This window comes from Cebidichthys violaceus, unplaced genomic scaffold (genome assembly GCF_023349555.1).
Source record: "Cebidichthys violaceus isolate CVI_PGR_0920_01 unplaced genomic scaffold, fCebVio1.0.p SCAF_40, whole genome shotgun sequence".
Lineage (NCBI taxonomy): Eukaryota > Metazoa > Chordata > Actinopteri > Perciformes > Stichaeidae > Cebidichthys > Cebidichthys violaceus.
The window spans coordinates 432956-453569 of record NW_027176595.1 but is presented as its reverse complement, the minus strand read 5'-3'; the positions used below and the strand labels follow the sequence as shown (position 1 = coordinate 453569).

The 20614-nt window shown below is 39.3% G+C and overlaps 2 protein-coding genes across 2 annotated transcripts; one reads left to right on the top strand and one right to left on the bottom strand.

The window, feature by feature from the left end:
• Nucleotides 1-2677: 2677 nt before the first annotated feature.
• natd1 (protein NATD1) lies at nt 2678-6505 on the bottom strand. Its single transcript, XM_068728064.1, has 3 exons — nt 6330-6505; nt 4867-4985; nt 2678-4381 (listed from the first exon to the last, which is right to left on the bottom strand). Exons 1-3 carry the CDS (start codon nt 6427-6429, stop codon nt 4265-4267), a joined length of 336 nt encoding a protein of 111 aa, XP_068584165.1. The 5' UTR covers nt 6430-6505; the 3' UTR covers nt 2678-4264.
• Nucleotides 6506-7958: 1453 nt separating this feature from the next.
• LOC137885570 (early endosome antigen 1) lies at nt 7959-20614 on the top strand. The gene is made up of 18 exons (XM_068727868.1): nt 7959-7975; nt 8445-8505; nt 9649-9979; nt 10276-10360; nt 10467-10599; nt 12728-12837; nt 13031-13323; nt 13676-13923; nt 14083-14154; nt 14241-17117; nt 17207-17354; nt 17727-17832; nt 18530-18686; nt 18845-18937; nt 19204-19290; nt 19782-19920; nt 20267-20358; nt 20527-20614. Exons 1-18 carry the CDS (start codon nt 7959-7961, stop codon nt 20581-20583), a joined length of 5106 nt encoding a protein of 1701 aa, XP_068583969.1. The 3' UTR covers nt 20584-20614.

Here is a 20614-nt window from a genome sequence, read left to right as displayed (position 1 = left end):
TGTCATGGCTCTCTTGAGTTTCCAGTTATTTCTACAACTCTGATTTTTCTCTGATAGAGTGATTGGAACAGATACTTCTTTGTCACAAAAAACATTCATGAAGTTTGGTTCTTTCATGACTTTATTATGGGTTAACAGAAAAAGTGATCAAAATCTGCTGGGTCAAAAATATACATACAGCAACATGAATTAGCAATTTTGGTGACTTACAAAGTTGTGTCAATGAAATGAGCTTCATAGCATGGCCTCTTAACTTCTTGTGAGTGATTATGAGTGACTACAGCTGGTGACTTCTCTGAGGCCATTTAAATAGGGCTCATTGGATACAAACGCCCACAAACGCTACAATGGGAAAGTCAAAGGAGCTCAGCATGGATCTGAAAAAGCGAATCATTGACTTGAACAAGTCAGGAAAGTCACTTGGAGCCATTTCAAAGCAGCTGCAGGTCCCAAGAGCAACAGTGCAAACAATTGTTTGTAAGTATAAAGTGCATGGCACTGTTTTGTCACTGCCACGATCAGGAAGAAAACGCAAGCTATCACCTGCTGCTGAGAGAAAATTGGTCAGGAGGGTGAAGAGTCAACCGAGAACCACCAAAAAGCAGATCTGCCAAGAATTAGAAGCTGCTGGAACACAGGTGTCAGTGTCCACAGTCAAGCGTGTTTTGCATCTCCATGGACTGAGAGGCTGCCGTGCAAGAAGGAAGCCCTCGCTCCAAAAGCGGCACCTTAAGGCTCGACTGAAGTTTGCTGCTGATCACGTGGACAAAGATAAGACCTTCTGGAGGAAAGTTCTGTGGTCAGACGAAACAAAAATCAAGCTGTTTGGCCACAATGCCCAGTAATATGTTTGGAGGAGAAAGGGTGAGGCCTTTAACCCCAAGAACACCATGCCTACCGTCAAGCACGGTGGTGGTAGTATTATGCTGTGGGGCTGTTTTGCTGCCAATGGAACTGGTGCTTTACAGAGAGTAAATGGGATAATGAAGAAGGAGGATTACCTTCAAATTCTTCAAGATAACCTAAAATCATCAGCCCGAAGGTTGGGTCTTGGGCGCAGTTGGGTGTTCCAACAGGACAATGACCCCAAACACACATCAAAAGTGATAATGGAATGGCTAAATCAGGCTAGAATTAGGGTTTTAGAATGGCCTTCCCAAAGTCCTGACTTAAATCCCATTGAGAACATGTGGACAATGCTGAAGAAACAAGTCCATGTCAGAAAGCCATCAAATTTAACTGAACTGCACCAATTCTGTCAAGAGTGGTCAAAGATTCAACGAGAAGCTTGTGGATGGCTACCAAAAGCGCCTAATTGAAGTGAAAATGGCCAAGGGACATGTAACCAAATATTAGCACTGCTGTATGTATATTTTTGACCCAGCAGATTTGATCACTTTTTCTGTTAACCCATAATAAAGTCATGAAAGAACCAAACTTCATGAATGTTTTTTTGTGACAAAAAAGTATCTGTTCCAATCACTCTATCAGAGAAAAATCAGAGTTGTAGAAATAACTGGAAACTCAAGACAGCCATGACATTATGTTCTTTACAAGTGTATGTAAACTTTTGACCACAACTGTGTGTATATATCTATCTATCTATTTTAGTGTACATACAAATATATATCTATATATATATAGATATATCTATATATATATATCTATATATATATATCTATATATATATATAGATATATAGATATATATATATATATATCTATATATATATCTATATATATATCTATATATCTATATCTATATATATATATCTATATATATATATCTATATATATATATATATCTAGATATATATATATATATATATCTATAGATATATATATATATCTATATATATATATATCTAGATATATATATATATATCTAGATATATATATATATCTAGATATATATATATATATCTAGATATATATATATATATATCTAGATATATATATATATATCTAGATATATATATATATATATCTAGATATATATATATATATCTAGATATATATATATATATCTAGATATATATATATATCTAGATATATATATATATATCTAGATATATATATATATATCTAGATATATATATATATATATCTAGATATATATATATATATATCTAGATATATATATATATATCTAGATATATATATATATATCTAGATATATATATATATATCTAGATATATATATATATATCTAGATATATATATATATCTAGATATATATATATATATATCTAGATATATATATATATATCTAGATATATATATCTCTAGATATATATATATATATATCTAGATAGATATAGATATATATCTAGATAGATATAGATATATATCTAGATAGATATAGATATATATCTAGATAGATATAGATATATATCTAGATATATATATATATATCTAGATATATATATATATATCTATCTATATATATATATATCTATCTATCTATATATATCTATCTATCTATCTATATCTATCTATCTATCTATCTATCTATCTATCTATCTATCTATCTATCTATCTATCTATATAAGTTTAGTGTACATACAAATATATCTAAATTACTGCACTACTTATGCAAAATATATTGTACAGTACCTAATCTTCTCTTTAAAGTTGGCTATATGTACAAACTTTGACATTGATAATGTGATGAGTATTGTTTTATTTATTCATAGATAACAAGAATGGAAGAAAGTCAAAAGCACAAAACAATATAACAAGAATCGGTAAACGCATAAACAAACACAAAAATGAAATAATACATTGGACATCTTGCTCTATCAATAGGTTTGTGTCACCTAAAGGAAGGTTTTTACAAAAGGGAAAGTGGATTCCTGCAATTAACTCTGTGATTAAAGCAGATAAAGAGAGTCTGCATTTCATGTTGTGAGTCCTACCAGTGTTGAGCAACCTGAGCTATTCTTCTCCTCCTCAACACTGAAGATTGTCAACAGCAAAAGCTCACGAAGAGCCAAAAAAGGGGAAACCACTGGGTTTTGTTTTTTCAGTAAAAAATGTCTTCCATGATGACCTTTATCATTTTTACATCAGCTGGTGAAAGCAGCCATGAGGGTACAAGAAACAAGACGAAACAGATCAAATGACAAGAAAAAACAAGCGTATAAGATCCGGCCATCCAGTGTCATTTTACGGAAAAACGGAACAAAGGACAATAGACACCATACAATGTAAATGCCCTGAATGTAACAGTGCTGTTTTTGAAATGCTGGTTTGAGAAGAGATATTTATCCATACCTACACTGAAGTGTTGTACCACACAGTGACGAGCTTCAGACCCAATTTATCACGCGTGTCTGTAATATTTAACATGTGCAATGGAGAAAATGATGAGCTTTGTCTTCAAAGTTCAACATCCTCGGTTTGTGTTCTTTGGTTTACAAATCCCTGCATCTTTGACCGATCAATTTATGACTCCCAATGACAACAACAGTACATTTCTGTTACTTGAAAGAGTGGGAGTGGATATAGTAACAGTGGAACCAAATTGAGATTTTGGGAAAATAAATTCCAAACAAAGATTATATATCCTTACTTTAATTACCCAGTATCCACCAAATTAATGCCTATACCTCTCCGCAATTTGCTAGAAAAAATGACATGATGGTTCAAAGATTTGTTTAGCATTTACAACTCATCAAATTATCATTTCAGCCTTAAAAAAAAAACAATTTCTAAGAAAAGGAGGCGAAAGAAAAAAAGAACATTAATAAAGCCAAAGAATATCAGAAGAGGGTCAAAATATAAAAGTCATCACCGCTTGAGCATCAGAAGCGGCGCCATCACCATCATGGAGAAAGACACCTGGGTCGGTCATCTAGTAGCGCTGCTCACATCCAATGGGTCCAAAGGAGGACAGGAAATATGCATCACATCTGTTCTCTTTACACGCCTGACCGTTCAGTGATGAGTGAGCATCCTGAATGTTTCTGTCTGAGGTAACAGGCTTCAGCTTGGGTTAGTTTATTTGCTAATTTTGTTAAGAGTAGTGACCAGCTGATTCACTTCCTGTTTCTGGTGTAACCTTGTGTTACCGACCCGTAGACCCAACGTTCAGCTCACGGACGTCTGTGCCGTGAGATCAGTCGTCTCTGGAGTCACTCAATGTCATGTTTAACAAAGCCTGGCGGGTCCTTTGTTGTACGTCAGCCTGTAACTCCAAAGCATGATGCCACACAGTATTTATTCCCCGGGAGTCTCTTTCTCCTTCTCGGAGCCATGTGTGGTCATTGATAAATATGTTCAAAGTACTGAGGCTGAGGATTCTCTTTGACGTATTTCTGAATGTACCAGCAGGTCAAGTGAGCTCTCAGGTCCTCTTCCACCACAAAATCCATGGCTGCCTGCCGTCACAGAAGCACAAAATCACATCTCAACGGTTCTGACAGACATTTTTTATCAGACAGCATTTTACAGGGACACTTTGGACATTGATTTGAGTACATGTTGTTGTGCAGTTCAATTAAACTACATGAGGTGTGCTTGAGTAAGCTTCCCAGATATAAGTGGTAAAATTACTAGCAAAGTCATTATATTAAGAATATCTTTCGCCTTACAGCTAATCAATATTGTACTCTGGGTAATGCCTATGTCTGTATACTGTCTATAACATTTAAACGTTTTTTATATCAGAAATGTGAAAATATACTAGCTTTTTTCAAAATGTAAATGAAAAGGTTGCCTGGCCATAAACATTCTAAAACACATGAATATTTGAAAAATACAAAAAAATATAAACTGGGCCTTAAATAAATTATTGAACAGAAAAACTCCCCCTCTTCTCTTACGATGATGACAGATGAAAATAACCCCCCTGTATGAGTTTTACCTTGGCCAGGTGCTTTGCTATTCCTCTACCTCTGTAAGCATCTGGAACTTCAGTGTGTTGCAAGTCCACCGTCTTCTTCCCAACATATTCATACAGAAGAACAGCTCGGTCGTGAGATCCTGAGGGAACACAGAGGCCATAGTTCTCGGTTGTGTTTGTCTCCACCCAACCCCAAGTAACAACCCCACCTCTCGAGGGGATACTGATATATTACAGAAAAACGCAATTGTCAATTTTTAAGGGCACAACTGTTATAGCAGATTCGTAAATATTGAGCACAGTGAGAATCCCTGATGACCACCACAACACACAAAAACTACTCATGCATGCAACACAATCTTATGCTAGATTAACTATAACATGTTGGCATTTAAATCAGAGTGTAAGCTCACTGGCTAATTTATTGATCAGGTTGCAGTAGCAGCTTATGATTTACATAATATGTAGATTAAATCTACATATTCTGTAGCTTGATTGATTACATTACAACTCTGCAACATGCCCCATAAGACAAGGCATGAGTAACTGCTCACAGTGAGCTTTCAATCACCTCAAAACAAGAGGGTCACTGATTTGATGCCAAGTGATTTGGTGCCACAGTCAACAGCCTAAATCATGAAAAGAAAAGAACACAGAACTCGGTACAGACCATGCTTGTGGAAAACAACAATGTAGCTGGTTGGAGAGAGACAGAGATATGAAAAAGATCTTCATTTAGGAAAAAAAATGGCTTCCACCTTTTTTGCTATGAAGACGTCAGACATCTAAATTCATAGATGACCAAAACTAATTTCAATAAAACATTAAATGAAGCTGACCTAAACATAAACACACAGTAACACCTGTTTGCTTTCAGTTTATCATAAACTTAAAAAAAACACAAAGCCAAGAACAAAGGGAAATAAGTAATATTTAGTAATGTAGTTACATACTTTGGATTGAAATACAGGTTTTAAAATGAAGTGCCACTGCCCATGTATGGATCTGATTAATAACACACACTGTATGTTTTATAAAGGAATTTAAAATGATTGGTGTATTAGGCATACCTGATAAAGGTCGGGGAGAGGCACTAGGTTATTATTCGGTAACTCCTTAAGTAATGATTGATATTCAGGGATGTCTTTCGTGAGTGGATGTTATTGAAGGTTTCATATTTGCTTTCAGGAGTGGAACAAAGACAAATATTGCCGAAAAACAAGCTAGTGAAGTTACAAGTCAAGAAAGTCAGCAGCTTTGACCAAGAAGCCCTGTCGTCTTCAGTCCTGACACGAGCCAATATCTTAATAAAGACGTGACATCTCTACTGTGTGAAATGAATAACGCTTCTGTGTCGGAAATGGCAGCTGGGGTTATCAATAAGTACACGACGGCGATGTTGGCAGCGAAGAAAAAAAAGCCACCCAAACCCCTGAGCTAACCTTAGCCAAGCTAGCATGCTAATGTTTACATGTTGAACTCACCATTTAGTCTTATAACAAACTGCCGACGCTGTTTATCGTGTTCCACTTGTATCTGCGAGTTGTTTGCGTCGAAGACATTTGCCTGTGCAGCCTGTGCCATAGTATCTTCAGCTACAACTGACGATGACTGCTATGCTACTCTGCAGCTTTTGCTAACCCCAGAAATGGCTACATGAGATGATGAACGGGCAAAGCAAAACACCTCGTCCAACGGAATCAGCTGTGGGGTCACGTGACGACAGCCAGCCAATCAACGCCGGTGTTGTCAGAGAGGAAGAAAAGCGATGCATATATATGCGATGTTAGTCGGTCACACATCATTTTAATAACACACGTTTTTTTCTATATGCTATACAGAAATGTTGGAATTCAAACCACATAACTTTCAAATACAAAAGTAAAACGATTTTAATCAGTGTATCGTTGGCCATCTTAGTTTAGTTTATTCGTCCAAAGGTGATTTTATAGGTTGAGATTTGGCAAAGAAACACCCATTTTGAGCGAATATTAATGAATAAAATGGTCAGGATAGACTAAATCAGAGCTCTTGAAAATACCCAATGTCGATTTCAGTTTGCTGTTGGCGAAATCTGTCATTGACTTTAAGTTAACTAGAGCTGGAAGCTACAGTGTGACAACTACACATATAACATGTTATATTAAATGTAGTGGAGACCAGACATGATTGCAACACGTTTTTTTCATGCCAGTCAGGCTCATAAAGGTAAACAAAAAATGTATAGTGTGTAAAAGTGTATAAATGTCTGACATCAACACCTGAAAATTACCTCATACCATCAGTTACAGCTACATCAAATTGTCTCATAGCATTTCATTAAGCTAATGATGTAGTTTTAACTTCTCGATTTCACAATTTCTCACTCACTTCAAAGTGTTTGCTTTAGAGCCTCTTTTGTTCCCACGTGTGAGTCAAGCCTGGCACCAGTGTCTGTGACCTACATTTGATCACCTAATTTCTAGCTTGCTCTTGATTGGAGGAATCCACTTCTTTTTTTTTTTACCTTGACCAGTGACACATAATTAAATGACCAATTAGTTTAGTCACATTTGCTGATAATTGATTTCTTTGAGTTTTTAAAAGTGCATTTACTCAGACTAGTGTGCATCTTAATAGTGTTTTGATAGTTCAGGTCAGGTCACAGATCCACAGTGACAGCTGTGTCGCTGTGTCATCAGCAGAGCAAATGTTCAAGAAGTAGCCAAATCCTTCTCAGTTGGACTTGCAACAGTTCACGTATTTCTCTACACTACTGTTATAGATTGTACTCATATAAGTTAAATAATGTGTCTTGATATAAACTAAATAGACATTTACAGTATTTCTAGACGTAGGCAGGTATGTCAAGATCACTAAAATTACAGTGAAGTAATCCTGTTAAGCTGTTGGCTTAATCCTGCAAAACTCTAATGGAGTGTGTCAACTCTGTATGGGATTATGTGTGTCTGTGTTTCTTTGGGACTCTATGGTATAGACCTGTTCTGTTTGGTTTTTGCCAGAGTGAGAGGGAGCACACTTCTTTTGCAGATGGATGATAGTGTCAGCCTAAACTTCTCACGTTTATCTTAACAGTTTCATTCATTGTGTTTTCATTTTACTGCTGAAAAATGATGTCCAAGGCGCCACGGTAAGTCAGCATTATCTACAGAATCTATGTCCTGTATTACTGTTAGGGTATCATTGCTTTAATGCTATTTTTGGATTGAGCTGACCATAAGATCTTAATAATAATGAAAAACATACATGCAGTATCTTCATATGGCAGCTGAGATATTGAATATGTGATTAACATCATAATGAGAAGGAAATTATTTTTGGAAATAAGTTTGTACTATTTACCTGGAGCACAGAAACGATCAATAACTTGAATTTAGCACTTCATCTGAATTAGGATGAAAATCATCCACAAGCTTTTCATTAGCTTACAAGTAAACATAATACATAAAGTAAAATGAGCAGCACAGCAATGCCTGGAAAACCCATCCTTGAATATAAACAAAATGAAATGTAATAATAACACACTAAATAATTGTTTTCTGAAAGTAGAGGATGACAGAATGATTTACGCTTAACTGTCTTAATGTTATCTTTAACAGGTGGCCTGGGACCCTGGTGAACTCTAAGACCAACACACCTGCACAGAAGACAAAGGGGAAGGTAAGTGTCACACTCGCTTAAAAAATGCTGGTTTGGTTATTTACAGATGCTTATTGCCTTAATCTAGTGTTTGATTGTCTCACATTTATCAGCATTTATTCCTACATAGATACAAAGTCTCATGAGGATTAGGCAACATATGGCCTTTAAAATATGACTTACTTTACATTTTCATTCTTCAATTATTCTTCTAGAAAAAAGTATATTCACCCTGCATACCAGGACTGTTAAACATCCGTATATAGAAAACATTTAATCACAACAAACAAGATTTAAGACGCTCAAGAGGGGAAAAGAAAGATCCCAATCCTATGTGACCCAGGTTATGATGTGCAACACAGCAGTGTTGTTAGAATTGTTTTGAGTTGTGAAATTGTCTTATTTACTGGATCATTGGGTCCTTTAAATAAGAGCCCAAAAATACCTTTCAGCGTCTTAATTATACTCAACTAATTTAACACATTACCCCAACAAATAAACTCAGAAAGAAAGAAAATCTGTAGAGTTTTGTTTCATTTTGTGGAAGCCAGAATGTGTTAAAATGATTGGACTATATTAACAATGCTCATTTAACATGGACACATTTTCCTCAGAGTGTGCATGTTTTTAATAGATATGCATGTATTAGGTTTTATTTATGACGCCATTGATGGCCGAAGATCAAGTCAGTGCTTTTACAAGCTGCACAATCCGCTAAGTCAGGACTCTTGGAGCCTCCTCTAATTGATTTCTCTGTCTTGTGGTTCGGCCACAGATTGATGGCCTCTGCAGTTGGTGAGGCTGCATCTCTAAAGACTGGAAGAAACCACCTATGTCTGATGGCTTTCCAATGCTCAAGTGTGATTAAGTTCAAGTGTGTGTCTGTGTGTGTGTCTGTCCATGATCAGTGTCGGTCAGATGGCACTTAAGCAAATTAAGAGCTCTTTTGAGGATTAAAAGGTTCTCTCTGCGGTGATTGGATTGTATGTGTCAAAGAGTCCATGTTGGGATGGGGGTGAGCAGGAGGTGCGATGTTTGACTTTTAAATATTATTGTCCTCAAAACCATACAGAACTTAATACCTAAAAGTCTGTCTTTATGTGACATTTTCTCAGCCCACCAGTGCTCAGCCTCTGCTCTTGCTCTCTTTTCTCTCTCCCAAAGGAACCAGCAGCATTAACAGCACCTGCATCTAGTAGAGGTACACAGGCTGGCTGCCAGACGTCTAGACCCAGCGTTAGTTGTGGAAGGAGCAACAGCCTCAGCGGCAGAGGCAGTGACTCAACTGCTAGTGGCAGTAAGGCTGGTGGCAGTTGGAAAAGAGGCAGCCTCGGCCACCAGGGTACCAGACCAGCATCTCGCACAGCCAGACCAGCTCTCCGCCTCTGCAGCAGCCGGAGCTTTTCGTCCCTCCACACCTCGTCTCTCACTGCTGCTCCGTTCATGAGAAGCAGCCGCTCTCTCAACAGACTCGACCGAAGACCCACCGGAGACGGTAATTTCATTCATATTTCATTTATGTTTGTTTATTTACAGTTCTTAAGAATATTTACAGTATATCCCAATAGAATTATATTTGTCAATCTTAATGTGGTGGCTGATTTTTATAACTATTTATGTATTTTCTTAAGTTGCTCCAAATTAAAGTGAAATTTACAAAAAGAAGCTCTAAAGATTTTGTGAGAAAATGATACATGTCACTAAAGAACTTTAAAAAAAAAAAAAAAAAAGGTTTTATATACAGCTTTCGTGTCTTTACCACCGTCTCTGAAACAGATTCAGACCATTCAGTTCCAAGTTCACAAGTAACAAAACAAACCGATGAAAAGAAAGAACTGAATTCTGGTCAGCCGTCTTCCCCTGAGGAGCAAATCAGGTTTGTTGTGTATCTTTTTTTTTTTTTAAGAATTTAAGAGGCTCCTGGTTTTTTTGTCTTATGGTTGCTTTGTAAAATGCTGTTATTGTGTTCTGATCTTTAAAAGGGACAACAAAGACCAGTGTCATGATGATGAAGCTGAGAAAATGAAAACAAGCAGCCCCTGTGAGCCACCAGAGTCTTCCTCTTTGGTTTCCACCACTGCCTGTCATCATCATTGCAACAAAGTAAAGAAACAGGTACTTTGACTTTTAATGTGCATTTACAAACACATAATAAAAGCTGTTGTCTATACCAATCAGCACATTATAAAAATTGTTCTACATCTTCTTGCATAATCTATTTAAGCAGACTCATGTAGCCCCATAAAGGCAGACACTGCATGTATCTTAATAATTCAATTCAAAAGCACTTTCCATAGTTTCAAAGAGAAACATGACAAAGTGTGACAAACAGGAGTATGTGATTGTCCAGTCTGGTTACTAAAGTCACGCCACATCCTGGGCCTTGTGCCGTTCATTTGAGTTATATCGTCTCTTCTGTGCATGAAAATCAAAAGTGTCTTATCAAACACTGGGTCCGATTCTGTACACTGAGAAAGCACAACTCTCTATACCTTGATGTAGATGTATTATTACTGACCTTACGACGATACTTCTGGCTAATAAAACTAAAGCCATGCTGTTGTCGAGATCCAGAGACATTGTACCTTGATATGCATCCATGTGCTCCATGCTCCTCCGACAGGTACGCATTTAAGCTTTAATTAAAGTGCTGGTGGAGGAACCTGACAGCAAGGGAAGTGAAAGGGGGTCAAAGAACCACAAAGTGTAACAGTTTCAGAGTTAAGAGGACCCGAATGCAGAACACCAGGCAGGCAGGTTGAGTAGAACAAAAGGGCAACCTTTGATGCAACAAAGCTGCTTCCAAAAAACATGCAGGCTACAAAACTGAGGGAGCAGGCAATTACAAAGGATTAATATAAAAAACTAAACTAAGAACAAACTGGTATGGCAATAGGAATACAGATAAGCCACAAACAGACGACCTAACAACTGAAAGTGGGAAAGCACACCGACTAAATACACAAGGAGAGCAGGGTGATTAGACACAGGTGGAACAAATCAGGCAAGGGCCGACAATCCGAAAGGTGGGAAACACCCAAAGTCAGTAATTAGAGAGGACTTTCAAACTAAAACAGGAAACAAACCCAAGAACATTGACACAAATGACATAAAGGCCACAGAATGGATAGGATGCTTTGCTTCTTCTTTTAAAGCCCGACCTACTCAACTTTAAGAAAGGATGGATGATGCGGCAGGACTCGTCTGGACAGGTGAATTTATCAATTCACTGTTGCTTAAAATTTTTAGTAACAGTCGCATGAAAACTTGTCTGACAAGCTAATGATCTTGTGCACTGCTCTGCTTATAGTGGCAGCAACACTGGTTTGTCCTGGCCGACCAAAACCTGAGGTTCTACAAAGATTCAATAGCTGAAGAGGTGCGCTGGTATTTTGTTTTGTTAAATAAAAAAAAATGTCCTGAGCGAAAAATCCTGAGCCAGACATATGACACTGAGCAGAGGTTTATGTTACAGATATTTACCCTGAGCGCTTTTGTTCCCTGGTTGTTCATTTCAGGCAGCCGATGTGGTCGGTGAGATAAACTTGTCCACATGTTTTGACATCAACGACTACCCAGCTCAGAAGAACTGTGGTTTTCAAATCCATGTGAGTTCAATAGCTGCTCAAATTTACAGTCAAATAAAGGAGTAATGCATAATAGTTAAATGAGTCTGATAACATATATATATCATCACAATTGCCCTGATGTTCAAATAGGCATGGTGAAGGCACAATATTTTGTATTTAAAAACAGTTTTTCACTTATGATTTCAGTGTACCCAAATATTGATGGCTCAATAAATATTTACAGCAATCAAATATATTATTATTCAGCTGCTACACAGGCAGGTAGGCTAAGTAGCACGTGGTAGTGTCCAACCAATCAGAACCAAGGACCTTAAAACATCACTTTTGGTTGAAGATGCTAGTTGGTGCTGAAACAGAAAGGACCAGCGGTTTGGTGAGACATTTCTTTTGAGGCAAATGTGTCCATAGTATATGGAGGACATTTGTGAATTAGATATGTATAGACACATTTTCATCACTAACCATAAAACTAATGTTAATTTAAGAAAATCCCTGCTGTCCTGCTGAGTAAAAAGAGGTGGGTAGCACAAGTCAAGCTTCTTTGATGTTGCCCAATAGCGAGGGTGAATCAAGGTAATCCAAAAATGTTTGATAAGCTGACATGATATGAACACATAATACATAAATACCGTTATATATTTCTCTTTCCGCAGACTAGAGATGGAGTCTACACACTCTGTGCGATGACCTCTGGGATGAGACGCAACTGGGTCCAAGCAGTGTTAAAGAATGTGCGGCCCAGTCTCACACCTGCCGTCACAAGGTAAATAAAGTTGTTAAAAGTGCTGCATAGCTGGTATCAGATTTGTAAATATAATGTATTGTAATCTTCCCTCAAGACTGATTTAATTGAGAGGTTACATCGTGAAGTACCTTTACTTGTTCCAGGCCATATTGTGGCTGTTAGTGAATTTAACATTCATAGTCTAAATTTGTTTCTCTGTCATTCCTCACAGCTCCCTTTCACAGCATCCAGACTCGCAGTCAGCTGAGGATCTGGAGAAAGCTGAACACCCAAACAGCTTTTTGCAAGAGCACAAAACCAGTGACTATGCAGAGGAAACACATCAGCAGCAGAAAGACGAGGAACTGCAGCCAGAGACAGAGCAGCGTTCTGCTGATGGAAGCTCAGCGTCGTCCACAATCGGCTCCTCTGCTCCGTCTCCCATCAGTCCTCCTCGGCAGGTGGAGGAGGGTGAGGGTGCTTCCTGTCTTCAGTGTTCGCTTCTTGATGCAACCACACTGACTGGTGAGTCATTGAACAAACTGAAACAAACAAGAAAAATGACATCTCAGTGTTATTTTAGTAATTCATTTTTAAAATAAAGAAATTTGATGAACATAGATGCTCACTGCACGAGGCCTATGCTACTTTTACACCCTATAGTTCTGATATACTGCTTAATAAAATACAAAAAATAATTGTATTTGTGAATTTAAACTGCTGCTCATTTCAAGAACCTTCTATGTTAGTGGTTTGCAATCATGTACCTTGAATATGCCCCACAGGGGAAGAGACACAGTGATACATGGCTACATAATGTTACATTTCATACCACATTGTACTTAATTGATTCTTTGTGCAACCTTCTGTGCACCAGGTGTGACAGATGCATCATTGTGCGTTGATGGAGCTGGTGACAGCTCTACTTCCACTGCAATGCTGTCAAATGTTGAATGTTTTGATGAACATTCAGATACGCTGAGTAAAACTGAGCAGAGTTGGCAGCAAGTTAAAACCCCACCCTGCAGCGACGAGCAGCACCTATCATTAAACTCCACCTATGAGAACACGAAAGATAACGATCAACTTCCCTGTGAGCAGCAAACTGGGCAACTTGTCAAAGAGGTGAGATTATGCTTGAGAGCGTGTGTATGTAATTAAAACAGTGGATTAAAAAAATGTTCACCTGAATGCATTAACAAATGAATACCTGTTTTGTGTGACAGTTTCATTGCTATTTCTCTACAGCTGGAACAAACACAGAAGGAATTGTCTCGACTGCAGCTGTTAAACAGGAATCTGCAGGATGAGCTACAAGAGAGACCGAGGCATTCAAGAGAAAGGGTTCATCCACAGGTATAACGCAGAAGACACTCAAACAAATACAATATGAGCCTGCAAAGAACAGTTTGTCCCAATTAAAGCTTACTTTTGTCCTGTAGAATGATCTTCTTTCAAACTCCGACTCGGAACAAGCATTGGCTTTACAGCGACTGCAGAAGATTAACCAGGACCTCCGCTTTGAGCTGGAGGCTAAAACTAGGAGCCAGGAGAAAGCCAGGGAAGTTGAACTGCGGCAAAGGGTCGATCTCTTAGCTCAACAAGCACAACTACTTGTCACAGGTGATGCCACAGCACTTGCACAAGCCCATCTGGATCAAGATCGCCTGCGTTTTCATGAGCAGCAGACGGAGTGGGAGCACTGCGTGGCCTCCCTGAAGTCCCAGCTGAGTTCCAGCGAGGAGAAGAGGCGAGAGGCTGAAGCGCGCTCCACACAGCTGCAGCAGGAGCTACAGAGTTACCAAAGTCTCCAGCAGGAGGCTGAGCACTTGCACGAACATCTTCAAGAGGTGACAACTGAACTTCATGCCAATGAGGAAGCGCAGGCTCAAAAAGAGGCTCGCCTGCAGAAGCACCTCACGCTCCTTCAAGAGAGTCAGGACAGAGAACGGAGGAGCTTGGCCTCCAGCCTGGCGCAGGCAGAGCAACACTCACAAGAACTACAGGGGAGACTGGACCGAGCTGAGCAGCAGGTCGAGGGACTGAACAAGACTCCGACATGGACCAGGGACATTGAGGAGGCTCAACAACAGCTTCAAGAGGAGCTAGCCTGTACAGTATCTGCTGTGCAGAAACTTCAAGAGGAAAGAGAGCAGCTCGATCGTCGCTGTCAAGAGCTGCAGAACCAGTTATGTGAGGCAGATGGGGAGGTGAGCAGGCTGCAAAGCCGCTTGGAAACCGAAGAGACGCACTACTACAATCTTGAGCACTCATACGAGAGAGTTAGCGAGGACCTGCAGCTGGCCTTAGGGAAGGTGCAGCAAAATGAGTCAGAAACACAGGACATGCGAGAAGGCTACGAGAGGCTCCTGGACAGGAAGGAGCAAGAGTTGAGTGAAGTTTTGCTGAAGATGGAAGTCTTAGGTAATAGCCTGGAGGAGACAGAAGTGAAGCTGAGTGACGTGTTGAAACGTTGCACATGTAACTCTTCTCAGCCAAAGGATGACTCTTTAGACTCTGATCAGCAAAATGAGAGACAGACAACTGATCATGTCACTGTAGGTGACAGCAGGCCAAAGGGAATAAACAGTGTCCGGTGGTCTAACAGCTCAAATGCAGTTAACCATGCAGGAGATGACCCAGAACGGGTTATGTCTGTGATCCAGGTACTTGAAACCAAGCTTTATGTAACAGAAGAGAAGCTGAGGGATATCATGCAAAGACTGCAGGAGCACCACAGTCACATCAGCTGCCAGGACCCTCACCTCTGCTCTCAGCTCACTCAGAGCCGAGCCAGTGCTCAGCACCTCAGTCTGCTTCTTCACAGTCAGGCCAAGCAGAGCCAGCGCTTCGCCCAGGAGACAGAAAACCGCTGCAGGATGCTGGTTGGTAGGTTTCAGCTCGCACTGAACATCATACATGCCTGCAGAGGGAGGCTCCATGCCACTCCTATTAATATTACAGACTTTGAGAAGCAACTAGCCACCGTTGCTGCTTGCCTTCAGCAAGGAGAAAAAGTTGCAGAGAAACAGCAGCATGAATCACACAACGCCAGCAAAGGAGAGGGCAAGGTCCCCAATGATGAGCCATTAGCTGAGAGCAACATTAGTGCTAAAAGTAAACCCACTAGTACGTTTCCCTCGGAGGATGACGTGGAAAGTGTTGGCAAGTGTTTAATGAGGGAAGTATTTGTTGTAGAAAAAATGGTGTCTGTCCTTCAGAGTCAACATGGCATTGTGCAACAATCCTTACCACCAAGAGAGGATGGGGGGGATTTGGCAGACAGGTACAAAAGCATAATCTCGCAAAGAATAGCTTTAAAAACAGTAAAAAGGACCCATTCTGGGAGAGGAGAATGTGACAATAATGGATGTTTAGAGAGGGCCATCGGAGGAGTCTGTGCTGAAGCGGAGCTCATTTATGCTGCCTTAAAATTTCAGCAGCAGCATCAGCATGAGAGCGTGACTCAAGTAAATAATCAAGAAGTGGAGCTTCAAAGGAAGAATCTGGCAGATATCAATCCCCCAGAGTTGGCTGCTTATGAGGAGCAAGTCCAGGGGGAGGATAAAGATTCAGAAGGAGCCGCTAAACCAGTTGAAAAGGATGAATCTGATGTTCAAAAGGTAGAGGCAGAGAAAGAACCGGAGTGGTTGGAGAGACTTATATCCCGGCTGCAGAGAAGGGCTAATTTCTTACACCAACTCTGCCAGGAGGTTTCTGTTGGCAGTGCAGTAGAGTGCAGTGTGGATGATAACTGGGGAAATGCTTCAGCAGCTGACTTAAATTGGATGCAGGAGCAGGCAAAGTTGATTTATCTGTCAGACAGGCTGCACTCGGATTTAGAGCAGCAGCAAAGTGTGGTGTTCCAGGACAAACTGCAAGCTTTGTGCGAAGAGCAGGATATCACATTAAAGGATGAGCAGGAGACTTTTAATCACACCTTATGTCAGCTTCAGGAGGACAACATTGTATTAAGAGGAGAACTAGAGCATGCAGAGCAAAAGATAATATCTGTAGAGGCTGGGAACCAGAGACTCCTGGAAGATATACGGAAGATCAACGGTTACCATGAGGAACAGATGAAAAAAATGGAAACTGAGTTTCAAGAGAAGATAAGGGAACTGCAACATATCCACGAAGAGGAGATGAAACACTTGCATGGTTATTACACCAAGTCTTCCAAAGAGAAACAGATCAGAACATACTCCGAAAGTACCTCCCCCCTAACAGACCAGACTGTGATGGAGAGAAAAACGATGCTGGCAGATGGTGCAGCAGCCATGAGAGAGGCTTATCAGAAAGATCTTGAAAAACATGAGGTAACAAAGACCTTATTTCTCTTTAATAAATGTAAGTAGTAAGTAATCACTGATTTTAAATAGAGAACTTGTTCTAAATTTCAATATAGGCATCCTGTGATCAAGATTTCGCTGCTATGGAGGAAATGCACAGGCAGCTGATAGGTGATCTACAGCAGCAGCATCGGACGGAGGTGGAGACACTTCTGAAGGAGAGAGACAAGCTGCTAAAGGAAGAGACGGCTGCCACAATGGCAGGTAAACATCATACACAAAAAAACCCACTGTTGGCCTGTTAAGCCAATACAAATGGAATCTCACTCTTTTTATTTATTTTAATGTGATGGGGAAAGTTGTAAAAGTGTTAACATTGATTGATAAATGATAAATAACCTTGAATAAAGGAAATTCCTGTAATAATGTGGAAACTGGCTGGATGAACTGCATTAGTTAAATGAATGTGAAAAATACCTTGTATTTTTAAAGATAAGCAACTTATGAGATCAGCGAAAAGAAGATTTAAGAGTTTACAAGAAGCCTTCGTCTCTAGTATTAAAAGTTAGTTTAACAGAAATGAACTTACTCTAACTTATGGTGAACGATCATACAAGTTTTCACGTCTTTCTACAGCCATCGTAGCGATGAGGAGAGCTCATAAACAGGAGCTGGAGAAAAGTCGACAGTCTCAGCACATGAAGGAGAGCGCTGACATCACACAACTGCACATCGAATACGAGTGAGCGACTGCTGGTTTCTTAATTTAGACTTTTTATTTCTCTTCCACTTAAGTTTACAGAATATTGATAATTGATAAATAACAGCAGATAAAATACCTTCACCCCAGGTGGAGTTCCACAAGAACATACTAACAAATGCTAAAATATGCACTCATATTGTACTTTTATGTATGAACACATGTATACATAGGAGTCACTCCACTTTCCTGTTCCAGTCAGTGTCAATAAGTTAATATAGAAAAAGCATTGGCAGCATCATCTCTGCCTCACACATTGGAGGACGGACTAACGAGCTCTGAATTGGCAGCCGGTGTGGCAGATCTGTCAATGGTGCTGATACTTGGAGAGTGACACGGACACAGCATCTAATCATATCGGAGTAACTCCAGAGATAGAGTGACCTCATGTTTAAATTGGCATTAATGTCCTATTTTACTCAGACTGGTAGGAGTTACATTGATTCCATAGAAATCTTTTATTAGCAAGAGATTTGCAAGATCAAACTATTTGGGAAATACAATCACAGTTTTTTCATCATGTCGATGTTTGCCATTTTTTTTTCCAGTTGTGCTTCTTGTAGTCTCACCCGATTCCTCATAATAGCTTTTAAATGTGCTATTAATAGTGTTTTGACCAATTGCTTCGTCCTTGTACACTTTCTGTCGCATCATTTGTGCTTCTGCTTTGCCGCTGCAGGAAGGAGATCCGGTTGATGCATAAGGAGCTGGAGGTGTTGTCGGTTCAGCACACTCAGAAATGCCTGGAAAACTCTCAGCTGAGCCAGGAGCTGCAAGATGAGAGACAGTCCTTGATGCATTACCAAAAGGAAAACCAGGAGCTCAAAAATATGCAGGTACAAACATTTTCTTTTCACAAAGGTAGCTGAGTGTTCTTCCTTTGTTTTCAATTAACATGCCCACATGTAGATGGCGTAAAACAGTCTGCATGTATTTATAAAACCATCTATAAGATGCATCATCTTCTCCCTCTGTCCCTTGTTGTCCCTTCAAGAGAGAGACAGATGAAATGTCTCAGCTCCATTTCTCACGAAATGAGAAACAGTCACATGTCGCCGCTCCAATAAACGACTTTTATGAGATGGAGGTGAGTGTTTGTGATGGTCTGAGTGGTTTGTATATATTTGTGTTTTTCAGCTAAAGTGACCCGTAGTATGAGTTTCTGTTCTGCCTTTAACTTTATCTGTGTTGAATCCAATTTGAGGTTATATTGTATATACATACATGTATGTAAGCGTGCTGGAAAAGATTCAGTTTAATGATGAGGTTCCACAGGTATATAGTGCATGTTTGCATTTATAATCCTGTCTCCTTTATCATAACACACAACATGTGTTGGTGAACTTGTTGCAGGTGATTCTGCGGGCGAGGGAGGCAGAAATGCAGTTTCTCAGACAGGAAGCTTGTTCTCTCCAGGAAGAGCTGAAGATCGCTCGAATGGTACTGAAATCTCTTTAAAGGATCTTGTAATCTTTCTGGAGTACAAGATTATATTGCAAAAGTATTCTTTAGAGAATCGCTTTTGCATTCAAACTTGAAAAACATGATCCATTTTGTATTTACTGAAATTAGTGGATTAATATAAATTACATTTTAATTTACTTTATTTCAGACACAAAGGTCCATATCACATCGTTTCATTTAATATTTGCCTAAAGACTGAGGCCTTAATACAAAATGATTCAGGTAACATGATAAAGGCAGCTGCATACAAGAATAATGCGTTATGTACAAGGATGCAATTGTAAAGCTACTAAACGTGTTATTTCTGTGCCCTGACAGTCTGATAAAATATTTATTATTTATATGAAAAGAGCAACTTTGTATAACAAAAAAACTGACGTGTGTGTGTGTGTGTGTGTGTGTGTGTGTGTGTGTGTGTGTGTGTGTGTGTGTGTGTGTGTGTGTGTGTGTGTGTGTGTGTGTAACAGGACAAAATATACGCAGAGAACAAGCTCAAGGCCCTCTATAGCAGCCAGGATGAATCCCATCATGATGTCAACAAACTATTGGAAGATGTCAAGTCCGCCACCTGGTCTCCAAGCAGAGACGCTTCAGGACGGACCCTCGGTAAGACACTTTTTACATTACAGAATGTTATGATAGCTTATGAGATTTATACTCACACACACATTCAAACCTGAGAAATAAGCTTATTCGCGTTCTTGCTAAGAGTTAGAGGAGAAGATTGATTCCACTTTTACATTTGTGCAGCAAATATTAAGTCAGCAGCCGATGAGCTGAGCATAACAACTGGAAACAAGGGGAAACGGTTCACCTGCCCAAAGGCAACAAAATTCAAAAACTACATTTCTATTTCTAATCTCCTCATCTAACTCTCGTCAAGAAAGGCAACAAGTGCATTCTCCAAAATGTACTCTCCCGTTATGTCACTCCTACCCTCTTGTTTTCTCAGAGGACACTGTGACAAAAACAAGTAATGCTGCTTTTCTGAAGAAAACAGTTAAATCAACTCTCACACGTCAGATCAGAGGAGTGAGATCAAAGGTACTATTTGTTTCTGCATAATCTGCTTTGTCTAATGAGAAATGCTAAATCTTGCTTTCATATGAACCACTTTAAACCTCCACCTCACAATCATAATAACTAGAGATGAAGAACTTTCACTCTTTCTTTTGTCTCTGACTGTTCTTTTTTTTTGTGTTTGGCTTGCAGAGTTTAAAAGACGGCCTTTCTGTCCAAGAAAGAATGAAGTTGTTTGAGTCATTCTGATCAAAACGAGATGAGCAGGTGGAATCTGTGT

Bases quoted from the DNA above. Each gene is read 5' to 3' on its own strand.
- natd1 (XM_068728064.1), bottom strand. From the start codon at position 6,429: ATGGCACAGGCTGCACAGGCAAATGTCTTCGACGCAAACAACTCGCAG. The intron at 4,986-6,329 runs GTGAGTTCAACA...GTGTTCCCTCAG, and splicing joins GTTTGTTATAAGACTAAATG to GATCTCACGACCGAGCTGTT. The intron at 4,382-4,866 runs GTAAAACTCATA...CTGTGACGGCAG, and splicing joins TAGCAAAGCACCTGGCCAAG to GCAGCCATGGATTTTGTGGT.
- LOC137885570 (XM_068727868.1), top strand. The intron at 10,600-12,727 runs GTACTTTGACTT...CTCTTTCCGCAG, and splicing joins GCAACAAAGTAAAGAAACAG to ACTAGAGATGGAGTCTACAC. The intron at 19,921-20,266 runs GTAAGACACTTT...TTGTTTTCTCAG, and splicing joins CGCTTCAGGACGGACCCTCG to AGGACACTGTGACAAAAACA.